The 15,236-nt window shown below is 34.7% G+C and overlaps 1 protein-coding gene across 10 annotated transcripts in view; it reads left to right on the top strand.

Annotated features, from left to right (window-relative positions):
- DPH6 (diphthamine biosynthesis 6) overlaps positions 1-15,236 on the top strand; it is a 208,383-nt gene that overhangs the window by 86,522 nt on the left and 106,625 nt on the right. For all 10 annotated transcript variants that reach the window (XR_014693418.1, XM_084520499.1, XM_084520498.1 and 7 more), the window contains 4 exons: positions 4,767-4,917; positions 5,975-6,106; positions 9,504-9,633; positions 12,196-12,370. Coding sequence is in view for 9 of the 10 variants with exons in the window: in XM_084520499.1 (XP_084376625.1) it covers positions 4,767-4,917; positions 5,975-6,106; positions 9,504-9,633; positions 12,196-12,370 (588 nt within the window). In the remaining variant the exon portion in view is untranslated. The remainder of the gene's footprint in view (positions 1-4,766; positions 4,918-5,974; positions 6,107-9,503; positions 9,634-12,195; positions 12,371-15,236) is intronic.

Here is a 15,236-nt window from a genome sequence, read left to right as displayed (position 1 = left end):
TACTGTACTTGAAATACTGCAAAGAGATGTATGTGGTCTCCCTCATTATATTTATTCTAAGGAGTTATGTTGTCAAGGTAAACCGCGAAGAATAAAGAGTCTTCCCTTATGTCTTGTGAGCTCTCTGCCACACTATATTCTCATTGCTGCTCAGTGGGAAACTATCAGTTTTGGAATTTTGTTGTGATAGGTTTTTATACCAGTTTTTATGGTGGCGAATATAAGCTTTTTAAGATGACAATCTGTTGTTTTCATAAAAGACCACTACATGGAATTTCAGCTGTATCAGTCAAAGTCCTAGCTCCCAGGCTTTTTCAACGGGAGAATTTGGATCTTGGAACGCTCGTGCATTTGCTTAACTTCATTCTGAGTGTGCTTACATCAATGACATGAGTTATGTGAATATAGTTAAACATATGCATGCATGCAGGCTCTGATCCAGAATTAGGTTGGTATCACAATGTACAGTGGGTGTGGGAGAAACAGTGTAACAAAAGGGAAAATATATTGCTTCTGTGAAGTAACATGAAAATGTTATGTGGTAAAATAGGTTCTGTAAGATTTAATTAAAATGTCATTATAGCAAGCTTGATTTTTTTTTGTTGTTTTTAAAAAGATGAGAATATTATTCAGGGAAAGTTGGTCTATTTGTGACAGTCTGTAACTTTTAGTTTTACATTCTTAGATTATTTTCTCTGTCGACAGGAATGGAAGACCAACATTTGTATGAGATTTGAATATAGCTACTAAACAGAGTCTGGCAGCTCTACTTATGCTGGCATTGAGCCTGTTCTTCTAGTGCCAGGTTCCACACCTAATACTTCTGCTGAAGCCTACACCAGTGCTGCTGTTGAATGTGATTGATTACCTATGTTTCTGGAGCATTGTGGGCATCAGCCTTGAATGAATCATTGTGATGTGTCATAGCCATTGAAATGAACTGTAGTCTATAATTATTCTTATAGTCTTTGGTTCATGAGAAACCTTATAGAATTTCTAGTACTTCTTAGTAATTTCCAAAAAATTTCCAACTGACCAGCTGTTTGTGTAAAGGAATAAACACAGATATATAATTCCGTTATTTGTATCTGTGAAGCAATATTAATATGTTTCCCAACTTACAAAATATTGACATATTTAGGAAAAAAAAGGATGTGAATGGATTATATGAGAATTTCATATGGCATGTATTTGGGTTATATGTAACATTAACAAAGTACAAAGCTACACAGGAGTTCTGTAGGTTGCAGCAAACCAGTTGTGATAAAATCTGTGAGTCTTACTACATACTCATGAATTTTTTATGAAGTACATTTATAGAAAAGATGTTTAGAAACATAGTTGAAAACTATCTTCACAGATGGCATAAAAATGGAATAGGTGCTTGTTTCATATTCAGTGGTGTAGTGTCATGAATTCGGTCCTTAAGATTAGGGAATGGAGAGAAGTTACAGGTCTCTCATAGCATTTATACAAGATGTCTACCTCTAGATTGCTCAGAAGGTACTTACGTAAAGCTTGAAACAGAATGACTGTCATGTTGTCAAGCTGGAACTTCTTTCTCCCTTTCCAGTCATCATGTCTTTACTTTCATAATGTTTTATTATGAAAGTAAAAGTTTGTTATACCATATTGAAGGTAAAACCCAGGTGTCTTATTTAGAAGAAACAAGAACAAAAACAACACAGAACTGAGATAGTATCACTACTCACAGGTTAGGACCAAGAGATGCAAACTCAGTATATTGTATTAGTACCTTTTGAATGTCTGTGTTCCATGCTAATTTGTAGTTTCATGAGCAATGAAACTGGTGAAGGGTCTGGAAAACAAGTCTTATGAGGAGCATTTGAGGGAGCTGACATTGTTTAGCCCGGAGAAAAGGAGGTTTGGGAAACCTTATCTCATTCTACATATGTTAAAGCAAGCCTAATTATGTTACAGCAAGATGAGGATTGGTCTATTCTACCAAGCACCAAGTGATAAGACAAGAGGAAAATAGCCTTAAGTTGCACTAGGAGAGGTTTAGGTTGGATATTAGGAAAAATTTCTTCACTGGAAGGGTTGTGAAGTATTGGAACAGGCTCGCTATTGGAACGCGTATCAGGAAACGTACATGTAGCTGTAGAGCTTAGTGACATGGTTTAATAGTGCATTTGGCAGTGCTAGGTTAACAGTACTAGATCTTAGAGATCTTTTCCAAACTAGAAGAATCTGTGATTCTGTGATGAACATTCATGTTGAAAGCAACCAACTCAATAAAACAGCCATTTGCAAGAAGGAGATGGTAGCAGTTATTGCACTTCATGCCACTGTATGGCCTGAATATTTCTATATAGGATCATCTTGTAAACTTTTTTTTTTTTTTTTTTTTTTTTTTTTTTTTTTTTTTATCTTGGTTGTTGTGGCATAATCCAACTGGAGATCTATTTCTATTCCAGATTTATCTTCCTGCTTCTCTATTTTCTACCTGAAGGGCTGGGGCTCTCATGTGGCCCTCTGGTTGATGGCAAAATATATCAACTGATGGTAGTCGAAGGTGTAATTCAGTGAGTGGGAAATGGTATAGAAGCTGTTGGATGCTTGTATACTGTAATGTTGGAATACACATAGTGTTTGTGCTAAATTGCAGTTTTCATCTGCGCTATTATGTCACATTTAGTTGGCTTCTTTTAACCTCTCATGTACAATTGATTCACATAAAGTTGATTATTGCCTTGGCTGTGATGCCTAAGAGGAATGAATAAAATGAAGTCCAATCAAAGAACATCAGCCCCTCTTAGAGCATAGCTTTACTGTTTACAGTGCTTAAAAACTCTCCTTGAGCCCTTCTAGAGACAGCAGAACTGAGTTTCCTAGGAAATGACCTTTTTGTAATTTAATGTTTTGAGAATTTCCAAATACCCTGCTTTCACTTAACTGGATCCTTTCTCTATCCAGTGAAGTCAAATGTCAATGTAAATGTTGAACTCTCATCAGACTTCTAATTCATGCTATAAGTTTCTGCCTTTTTTTTTTTTTTTTTTTACTTTTTTTTCTTTTTTTCTTGAAGTGTAATAAATGGCTCAGTCTTCAAAATAGGACTATAATCAAAGTTTATGATTTTTATGATTTATTAAAGGAATAGAGGTAAGCAAACAGCGCTGGGTGCTCCAACAAGACACACACCAGTTACATCAAGCAGCTGATTTTTATGCTCCTAGGCTAATACATATTCATTACTACTTCTAAAAAAAACAGGGTTATTATAATTAGTTTCTGGAATCCAAACCCTCCTACTGGAGCATGCGTATCAGTCTCCGGTGGTCCTTCTGGGGGTCTCTGGTGGTCTCTCGTGCTGAAGGCTCATAGTCTTCTTCCCTCTTGTCCTTCTCCCTTGTCCAACTTGGCTGTATGTCAGAGACTTGTTCAATGTCCCCTGCAAGCTTTGTCTTTTAGTTGTTCTTCAGCTCTCCCCATCTTCTTAATCTCCTGGCTAGATATCAGAAACTTGCACAATGTCCCATGCAATAGTCATAATAGTTAGAAGTTATTCTGAAACCCCCCAGATATCAGAGACTTCAAGGAAAAGCCTACAAATACATTTCCCTTCAAGCTCTCTATTGACAGGAATTGCTAAAACATTCCTTTGCAAGGTACAAGAACTATATACATTAACCACCCTGTTTTTCTTAGACTTGTGGTTATACAAGGGTCTGTAGGACAGAAGGTCACATTCATCATACCATGCGGTCCTAGCATTGTTCCATATTGACACGAATCAGATGAACATATCTCACACTTGTGAAGTAAAATAATATTCAACAATTTCTGATCAATATTTAAGGACTTCTGAAAGCCTCATGTTTTGTCACCTTTTTGTCTTTTTTTATTTGGCTTTATCACCATTTTGTGAATTCAGTATTTAGGAAGCCTTCAATAAAATACGTATTTCAGATACTATATGAATGACCTCTGAGCAGAAATTATTGTTAGAATCGGGAGCTGCAGCATGAAGTGATGTGTGATTAAGGTTCATGGACAAATTCTGTCATAATTTATATTGTTTTTAGATTAAGAAAAGTAGTGTTTGCCAAGCTAGTGACCCCAACATCAACATACTTTGCAGATTAGGCTGCCTTGGAAAATCAGTGAATTGCCCCCACTGTATAAATCTTGGAAAATGTTGTTCTCTGTGTTTCAAAATTCTGAGCATCCCAAAATGTGTCGAGTTTGATGGAAAGGATACTCTTTCCTTGAAGTGAATGGAGCAAGACTTAGTTGCTGCATTTACTCAAGATTTATCAAGGTTTTAAAACTTCTTGCTAGTCCTTTTCCCGTTTTTCAAGTATTTATTTACATTGTTAATTATCAAATTGTTGCTTTTATATTTGTGTTCCTTCTTGCACTTAATTTATCTGTTTTTGTTTGTTTGTTTGTTTGTTTTAAGATAGCTGCACAATTGTGGTATAATGTTTCTTCATTATAATATTGTTCTATCTCTTATCTCAAGTCTTATCAGTTCTCATATCCATTGCTCTTATTTACGAAGGCTGCATTTTGATCTCATATGGTGTGTCAACATGAGTTTATTGTATTTTGCTAATTTAGCATTCTAAAGAGTGGGAAATCCTGTTGCTGTTCTGCCATGAATAATATTCTAGGCTTAGGTACACCTGGAGCTGTAGTATTTTTTGCAATCAAAACTGAAAATTTGAACGATGAAATCTGATAATTTCACACTGCTTGGCAAGCTGTTTACTTGGTTATTTTATGTTTGTCTTGAGCAGGGGGAGTCTTCAGATATGTTCAAGGTCAGTAGCTGTTCTTGTGACATAACCTGCAATGATGGAGACATTTTACCTTCATCAGAAGTGGAGGAACCACAGAAAATCATTCCAATCATCTGGAAGTCTTTGAAGCATAATTCTTTGGATTTCAGTGAGTCTATAATACTTTATGCTTAAAAAACTTTATTGTTTTCTGAATGAAATTATTGTAATATAATCAGTCATTACAGTGGAAGGAATGAGCTTTATTTCGAAGGTCATTCCAACACCTGTACCCCAACTCTACAGTTTTAAATTGAAAGTAGAAAAGCAAACTCTAAAATGATCTATAAAATGCAACCATGTGACTTGCTTGCATGCTGCGAGTCTACCCCATTTGTAAAAGCAGCCTCGGGTATATGCGTGATCACGTTTAGCACCCTAACAAGCTACTGTCTCTTAGTTGAGCCACAGTAATAAATCATATGCCTCATACTATCATTGCCTGAAACATGAGGTGACTAATGCAAGATAAACTTGAATTCATAGATGGGTAACTCATTGAAGGAAGTACCACAGCATCACTGTTACTCTAAATCCAAAGAATAGTAACCTCTTCCTGAAAATTAAGTTTCATAGTGTAACAGTGTTTGTTATTGAATGCTGTTTAGGCACATGAATGTAGATAAATTCCTGATGGGTTGTTTGATTGTGTGGGGGGAAGCATTTGCTAAGATTATCAGAACCGTGTTAAACATTTAACTTCCATTAAAATTTGTCAGGTAACTTTGATAAGCTCTTTCTGTGTCACTTGAATACTTTTGAAAATTGTAGCTTTTCAATATAATTTCTTGTGACATTTCTGTCACAAAACACATAGAAAATTTGTAAGTTTGGGGAGAGGGAAGGGAAGGAGGAGAGAAGTACTGACATTTTCAGCTAAATGCCACTTCTAAGCACATTTTCTGAAGGCAGTTTTGGAGAAGTACCACTTGGTTTGACAAGTACCATTTGGAAGCTTTGATATCAGTACATTTACTTTTAATAGGTGCTTTATACCTATGTTTCTGTATATAAATTTTGAAGATCTTTTAACAGCCTGAGGTTTTGTGGGTTTTGTTTGTTTGTTTGTTTTCTGTAGAAGCTCTTCACCAAAATATAAATAGGTTCTTGGTTAATCTGACATCTTTCATCTTTGTAATCATAGTTCTGTACTTCATTTCACATAGCTAAGACATTTGGAAGCTCAGGAAAATCCAGGAATGGTTACCAGTGGTTTTCAGGTATCACTGCACATTTTCTTCCATCAAAAGGCAAAACCACACAAGAGGCAACAAGGGAGGCGTTTTCTTCTCTCCAAGGTACTTTTTTTCATTTAATCCATTATCTGCTGTTAATAGTAGTTCTTAAAATATGTATTGTCATATGTTTTGGTAACTTTAAATAGTGTGGTTGTCAGTGTGCCATCTCAGTTAGTGTTTGATTGGAATCGTTGTTGGCTTTAATACTGAACACATTGTAATTTGACTGGTTTTTGAAGACCCTGGAAAGCCAGAGTAGTGATCATATCACTGTGATGCTATTTCCATAGTGCTTACTTGCTTTATAGCTTGCTTTATAGCTTTCTTGCAATATATACTATGTGTGAGAGTGCATGTGTGTTATGGGTGCTGTCTACTTGCTAAAGCACTTTTGTAGCTACCATAATTTTAAATTAAGTTTTCTAGAAAGCTGTTGAACATTTTGGCATCTAGGATTAGGTCAGTAGTAGTAAATCTTATTTATATTCTTAATGCAAAGAAGAAATTGCTTTCTTGGGATTCATGAAATCCAGGTTCCTTACTATCCTCTCCTTGCAGGACAAAATATTCACTTTTTTTTTTTCAGTCTAAATTCTAAATAAAGCATATTTCATAGGCTTGTTTTCATTCATTAAAATGGAAATAATTCTTATTATGCAAATAGGTAGTCTCATATTCTTGCTCACAAAGTCTCATGAGGTATAGTCCTCTAAAGTTTTATGTTTGAAATGTGCAGCTGATTTCATGGCTGAATATAGGATAAGAAAGAAACCTTCAACATTTTTCAGAAGTTGTACTTTCTCAAAGGCTCTCACACTGGGTTTTAATTGCTTGGAAATCAGACAGCTAGGTGTGATTTAACTTTTAGTAAAAGGCAGCAGTATTTAGTGTAAATCTTACTGGCACTATTTGTAAATTGAAGTGAAAGGGTTTTTGTTCTCATTACATTTGAATGGAAATCTGCCAGTAAAATATTATATATTTTTACTATAGCATCTATCAAAAGAAGAACTAGACTATGACTGGTTCAGTGGCCTGCTGCTTCCAGCAAATTACTTGCATTAGCTGTATTATAGTCAGGAAAAAATAGTAATTTTTCATGTAATTCTTGGTAGGAAATGTCATTTCTCACATTTCCTTTCTGACTATCTTCTTTTTGGAAGAGGATGTGGAAGACTGGATGAATTAAGGTTCTGTCATGGCAAAACAAGCTGTTTTGAGAACTTCACTGATCTGCAGATATGCACAAAGCTTTGTCTGAATTCATACTTTTGATCTATATAGCAGTTCAGTCCTTTATACTGTAAAAATGGAACAGCCACAGTCCTTTTAACCTTCTCTTTAAAGGGTTAACTGATTTAAAAATCTCTAAAGAGAATAAGTGCTGCCTAAAGGATTCAGAAATGGAAATTTCTGGACATTATGAAACACACAATTGTTCTGTCAAGTAGATAGAGTTCTTCCATGAAAACAAGAACAGGAGGGAGTTCAGTACATTACTCTTCACATTTATTTTCTTAAACTATTTTTTAAAACTTTCATTTAGATGTGATCAGAAGATGACAAAGATTGCAGTGCTTTACATATAAATATATAAATAATTTTTTACATGTAAATATGTAAATAATTTGGAACGATGACTCAAACGGTTTAAAATTCAAGAAAGGCTGTATGATTTCCTGGTGTATTGTGGAAATGTACTAAATAATAGCCCTCAGAAGAAGAACATACTGTTAAGAACCCAAGTGGTGGGTTTGTAACTGGTTTATCACTTATGCTTTCATACTAGATACTTTGGATAGGTCAATTTTATTCTGCTTACAAGCTAGGGAGAGATTATTTCCCATCATTCCTCTAATTCATGCAGAAAAAATGGGGATTGTACTTTGACTTTAAGAAGATTTTTTTTATAAAGCTAAAAATAGTGAATTTATCAAAATCTCTTTGCCTTCAACCTGCTCTTATACTGTTACAGTTTCACAAATTAGTTTGTTGGCTTATGCATTTTAAATTTATACTTTTTTTCTGTTAAATACTTCAGATAATGCTGCAGACCCAATCTTTTCTTGACTAAAATGCTGGCTGGAAATTTTAAAAATATTATCTTCTCCTTGAGTGATAAAATAATAGCTGGTACTGACATAGTTGTTGCTATCGGGCAATTTTCAAATACGTTTATTTTTAAATCCAGAATTAGATGATCTTTAAGGTCCCTTCCAACCCAAACCATTTATATTTCTGAACAGAATTATCACTGTGTGTTAATTTCTCATCTGATTATTTCTGGAGATGTATCTTGACTTCATAAGAGTTCTATGTCAATTGCTTTATAATCTCTTGTATCACTTAGTGGGGACTGTATTTTTTTGTCAGTGAGAATTCCCCTCTTCAGATTGCTATCACTAATAGCGGTTTGACTAAATAAAGCTGAGACATTTAGAGCAAAACTCAGTACTGGTGTGACCACATCAACCTTCATGGAAGTGTGCCAACTCTTGAACTGTATTTAAAGCATTAAAGAACAAGATCTGCCAATCTATGCTGACAAGAGCTTTGCATAGGTCATTTAAGTTTGGTCACAGCTATATCTTCTATATTTCTTCACTTCTTTCAGAGAAGACTTAGGTCTTCATTTTGTTTCTATTGCTCATGAGTTATAAAGGTACACACTGCAGAGCTGATCCACATACCTTTTTATGGTATTGACTATGTAAGAGTAATACGTTCTCCTAAAGTGCTATGACTGGAAGCTTCTATGCATGCACATTCAAGTGATTTTGAATTCCCAGGATCTTTTCTTTAATTGTACGTGCTTGTTTTTCTGCGCTCTTACCATTCCTTCATTTCTCCTGTGGCCACTTCTGTTTCCTATTGTGTGTCTTGCCGTTTATAACTCTTTGTTTATGCAGAGGTTATTACTGCAGTGTTGTTTTTCTTTTAAAACAGCTTAGGAAAGCATCACTCTGGAATAATCATATAAATATTTGATCTTTTTTTTGAAGAGGATGACTAAAAGACCTCTTATTGTCCCTTCCAGTTTTGTACTTTTGTGATTCAAAGTCCTTCATAGATTACTAGCTGTTGTAGTCTGAAAAACAAAACAATGGGGAAAAGAAAAAATAAAAAAAAAAAAGATAAAACTGCAAAAAAATAGGAATATAGCATACCTATATGCATTAATGCATGATATGTTTTTTGGAGTAAGAATTCACCTCTGTGTGGATAGAATTTATTTGTGATATATTTTTGCATATTAAAAAAAAATTAACATGAGAGAATTTCATGAAAAATTGGTTATAATGTAAGGAAAGGTAGTATGTTGCAAAGCCTTCAGTCATGTTTAGACAACTAGTTGTTATCAACTTGTTTTGTTGACAAACACAGGTTGCCTGTGTTGTCTTTCTGCACACATTTAAAATATTTCATCTTTAACAGCTATGTTATTTTTGTTTTGCAGCTAATATGACTTCATTGGGATTGAAACTAAAGGATATTATTTTGGTTCATCTGTATGCGAAGAACATGAAAGATTTCAATGTTATAAATTCAGTTTATGTGACAGAATTTGATTTGTGTCCACCAGCAAGGTAGGATTAGACTACTGTTATAATATATTTATGATACACTGCAATATGCTATATTATTGTTAGCACATTTATGAAACTTTTGTACAAATATTTGTGTTTCACAGACTTGTAAGTACAGTTCTGCTGCCTTTTGGAGTAATCACATCACAAGTGCTAAAGTCAAAAACACTAGGGTTGGAAATTCTTGCCGTCATATTTTCCATAAGGTTTATAAGTGCCCCTTGTATGGCCTTACAGAAAAGTAATGCATATATTGAGAGTTTTCAGTTCTCTTTTGTTACTAGGTTGAGCTGACTGGTCTTTTGTCTTGATGGGGTTCTATTTGCGTGTTTGTTTGCTTCCCTTATCTGCTGGCAGTGCTCATCCTAATGTAGCCCAGGATGCCAACCAGCCCTCTGCCACAAGGGCACATTGCTGGCTTATGCTCATCTTGTTGTGCACTAGGACCTCTACAAGTCCTTTTCTGCAAAGCTGCTTTCCAGCTGGGCAGTCACCAGCATGCACAGGTGCCTGGGGGTTGTTCTTCCCCAGGTACTGTATTTTGCAATTCTTCTTGAGATGCCTGAGGTTCATGTCAGCTCATTTCTCCAGCCGGTCCATATCTCTCTGAATGGCAGCATGGCCCCCTGGTGCAAAACAGCCACTCCTCTGTTTCGTATCATATGCAAACTTGCTGAGGGTATACTCTGCCCTATCATGCAGGTCTTTAATGATGCATAGATTAAAACAGCTTGGAAGGATCCTCTAGAAGTCACCTAGTCTAACCCGCTCTTCAAAGCAGGGTCAACTAGGAAGTCAAATCTCATGTCTTGTTCATATTTTTTAAAACCAACAATTCGGAAATCTTCAAATGTAAAATAATATATAGTATACTCCCATTATGAAGTGCAGTATAGTCATGTGAATTTTAAGTGTAGTGTGGCAATGGTTAAAATATATTGTTAAGATAATGTATAACATGATAGATTCACATTCTCCTGATCATCTGTTCTGTCTGGGTGTTGGAAGAGATTACAGAGAGCAGGCAGATGCTTCTTTGAAATACTAACTGTAGTCCAGGCTTACCAAATAACAGAAGAATAGTGTGTTGGTTGTGTGTGCCTTAGGAGGAAGGGTCTAGTTCCAGCTGTTAACTACATGGTAATGAATCTCCACTGCTTAAGAGAATCTTAAGTTCGCTTTATGACACTTACCCTTATCCCAGTTTAGCTTCCTTCATTTCTCATTCTGCTGCATGTCTTGGGCCTCCACATTTGCATAGTCAGCCATGTAGTTTTCCGTGACTTCTCAGAAAGGTCATAAATAACAGGTAGAAAGATTAGGAAGTTGCAGCAGGAAAAGGCTTTTTATGATTATTTTATAGAACATAGAGATTTATGTTGCATTTTAGCTAAGAGAAAAATTATGCAGTAGTTTGCATGGCTGCATCATGGCATTATGCACAGAGACCTGATTGTGAGAGCTCTCACAAGCAATATGCTAGAAGCACAGACTCAAGGGTGTGGATCTACACTAAATTTGCAAAATTGTCTTGAAAATTTACCAGCCCAAGCAGAAAATCCATTCATCCATGCTTATGATGATGGTAATGAAGAAAAAATACAGTATTTGCATGGGGGAGGAGGAGAGAAAGATTGTTTTCTTGGAAGAAATAAGCAAGACAAGAACACAAGAAGAATTTTGTAAGGTTATATTACATGATATGTAAAGAAACCAAGTAATTTTTGTTGGATTCCTGCTGAGAGATAAATGACTTTTTTATGCATGGACTGCAAATATAATTATTTTTCTGGCTTTGAAATGTCAATTTTCTTTTTTCTTTTTTTTTTTTTCTTTTTTCTTTCTACACACACAACTTCCCACACCCCCCCATACACCCTGTTTTCTCACTGGCCAGAGGCAACAGAATGACTGTCTTTCTGTCCATCCAGGCACAGTCTTCCTTGGAGCAAACAATAGTGAACTTTATCAATTAATGCTTAAGCAGGTTTTCTATGCCATCATAAATGTCTATCTGTCATACAACGTAAAGTAAAACAGAAAAATATGCTCAGTATTGTATTATAACATGTAAGGAGGGTGTAAAGGAACAATAAACTACTTCATACCATTAGAAAACTGAACCTTTAGTCCAATTGTTGGAAGAAGATGCAGAGAAAAACATACGGAGATAAGACTATGACAAGGGTATTCTCAAGCTGAAGGTTGCTTAGCATAATTTACCTGACATTCCCAGAGTTGTGTGGTCAAAGTTTTCGTAGTAATAGAACTCATATATTCTTAATAAAATGATACACATAACAATAACGAAGCAGGAATGAGACACTGGCTATCATACTAGATTCTCCTTGGTGATGCAAATCATCTTGTTGAAGGTGTGAAGCTGATCATCATTTAGAGAGAAGATAACAGCTAGAAGGTTACTGTGATACTGTAGCTTTATGTTATGTTTCTGAAAAAAAAAATCATTATCTAAAATAAAAAACAAAAACATGGGAAATAAATGCTGGAAGTTGGTACAAGCAAACTGTTTGAAAAAATATAATTGTCTTGTGTTTTCAGAGTGTGTGTGGAAACTCTGTTACCTGATGGAGTACTATTTTGCATTGATTGCCTTGCACATAGCAATGACATCGCAGCAGATGGCATGTTAAGTGATGAAAAACTGGTCTTGCATGTACAGAGCATATCCCACTGGGCACCTGCTAGCATAGGACCTTACAGTCAATCCATCAAGGTAGGGAATCTTTGTTACTTCATTTGAACTATATGTCTGTTTACTGAGATGAGTACAGTTATAAAGTCTTTCATCCCAACTGCATCTGCAAAAGAAAGAAAGTATGAAAGTTTAAGTGAAGTATTATTGTTGACTGTAAAAAATGAAAATGAATATTTCAAAGCTATATTTTCAAAATTTATCAGTAAAACAAAAGCTACTGTGCATCACAAGACAGATTAAATTTTTCTGTGCAGAGAATCTCAAGAACAGCATACTTTTTGTTGTTTGTTATAATTAGACCAAGTAATTGTCTCATGGTTTTATAATCTGACTAAAATATAAACACACTTAAGCAACAACCAAGGATATTTGAAATTTGTTTAAAGTGAGAAATTCAAACTTTTTGTAGGTAAGTTAATCCTACCATTCCTATTCAGTGAAATCCTTACTGAGGCTCTTGGTACTGTTTAACCATTTGAAAGTATACCAAGGTTGAAAAACTTATTATTATTATTATTATTATTATTATTATTATTATTATTATTATTATTATTATTATTATTCTCTTATTATTATTCTCTTATTATTATTATTATTCTCTTCCAATTAATAATAAAGTGAATCAAATCTTGCATACTATTTAAAGAGCATGAAAAGGAGGCAGTAAAGTATCATTGATAAAATTGACCAAAAATTTCAATGAAAGCTTTTTTCTATTCAGACTAATATGGTACCAAGATATCCACTTGTCCAGCTAGTACCATTTTAACAGATGATGAAATCTCACCTTTTCTATTGTAAAAACTGTATATATCTTTTCTTACCAATATTCCTCTTGTCCACATTGTGTCCTCTGGACACAATGTCCTCTGGACACAATGTCCAGACCAACAGTACTCTGAGGACAAAAAGTTTAAAAAAAAAAAAAGTAAATAAATGAGATTTACCATGATAGTGTCCTTCTAACAGAAACCAAACAACGGTGGCAGAATGATATAAGAATTTAAATACCATTTGAAGTATTAATAGCAAAATCAGACATTCTTCCTCTTTTAGGTTTAACATTCTTTAAAAACAACCTCAGTGTTTCTAAGAAATAGATATAAACTGTTGAAAGATACAATTTGACTGACTGACTTAAAAGAGAAAAACTGAGATAATTCAATATATTTTTCTTGGTGCACCTGTTCTGTTATTGCAGAACACTCTGACAATGTCTGTGTCAACACCTGGAATGTAAGCTACATTAGAACTACTGTAAAGGCTGATTTCAGTATTATATAACAAATGCCTAGGACTTTTGGTGTAGCATTTTATTTTCCAGTTATAATAGCTGGTGTAATGAAAGATAGTGTGTCTCTCTATAAACCTAACCTCACAGTACCCTAATGAGAGATTAAAGACTCTGTGCTGCTTTTGTCAGTCTTATTGACCGTCTTTCAGACCTTTCAATATATGAGAACCCTGTAGTAGTGAATTTTAACCATGTTTTACAAAGAATGAAGAAATCTGCATTTTTTCAATTTTTGTTACACTTACAGGACCTGACATATAACTCTGGGAAACTATCAGTTAGGCAGAATTAAATTTTTACATTTACCACTGCTCTCATCGTGCTTTCGATACTTGTGTGGAGAGTTTAAGATGATACTGAGAGAGAACTGTATGGTCCTTTTGCCCTCATGCTTGGAGATGTACTTTGTAAGCAGACTTTCAAAGTGTTCTAATTATATCCTTCTAATACAAGTACCTGAGAGTCTCTAGGCTATATTCTGTCTGGGAATGTGCAATGATGGCGGTTTGCTTTCATCCAGGCCTTTGTTCAACAGCGGACACAGTTTGTGCTGGTCGTTGATAAACTTAGCTTAGTATTTTTACTAAATATATTTCATATTTTTACTTCTCACTCTTTTTTATCGTAGTATTATTTTATTTACATGCTTTAATTGTGTTTTACTAGTGGATTAGTGTCAAGACTATCTGTAATTGATAGTTTGTATGGAAACAGCTTCCTTATAATCTTCACAAAAGCTAACAGGACTGTTGTGTATTAAGGAGGTAAACACGAAGATCCAGTGTTAGTAGTGAGAAATTTAGACTGAGTTTATTCATGATTACGTATTTTGTGATTGCATTCTTTGAACATTTAATAACTGTAAGCATAGGTCATAAAAACAAACAAACAAAAAACAGCCCAGTGCAGCACTGAGATACTAACCACAAATGCTTATGTATGAATACATGGAAACTTGATAGTGTTTTTACCAGATTTTCTTCTAGTAAGTTAATGTAATTTAAAAATATATGTGAACTTATATTTTTTTTTTGTTTTGGCAACGTTTCTTAATGTTTTTTTTTCTATCTGGAAACGAACAAGAGAACTGCAACAGTAGAATTAATTGTACTCATATTCTACAATAATTGTTTTTTCCTTTTATTTTTTTCTGATCATCGATGCATAACAAATTAAAGGATAAGTACTGTGGGAACAATAGTAGGAATAAATAATCTTGTGTCTGATCAAAGGCAGCGATACTTGCAGTAGTTCTAATGTTTCCCTGCTAAGACTCCATTCTTTCTCTTACTGTGAAACTGAAAATGGTCCAATACAGCTTAGTGCACGGTCTGTATCATATGGCTTTAAAAAGAGAAAGTGGTGTTGGAAATAGCTTTGTCTATTATTTTCCTAGGACAGATTACCTGGCTGCTTAATCTTACTGGTTGCAGTTTTCCAAAAACATCCTAAGCTGTTATTAAACAAATTGCATATTTTAATGAATACATGCATTTAGGGATGCATAGGTTATCCTTGTAAGAGGACGCATAGGTTTTCCTTGTAAGAGGACGCATAGGTTATCCTTGTAAGAATATCGGCTGAAGAAGG

This window comes from Aythya ferina (genome assembly GCF_964211825.1).
Source record: "Aythya ferina genome assembly, chromosome: 5".
Lineage (NCBI taxonomy): Eukaryota > Metazoa > Chordata > Aves > Anseriformes > Anatidae > Aythya > Aythya ferina.
Note: the sequence above shows the minus strand (reverse complement) of the source record. Positions and strands in the feature narration are given on the sequence as shown.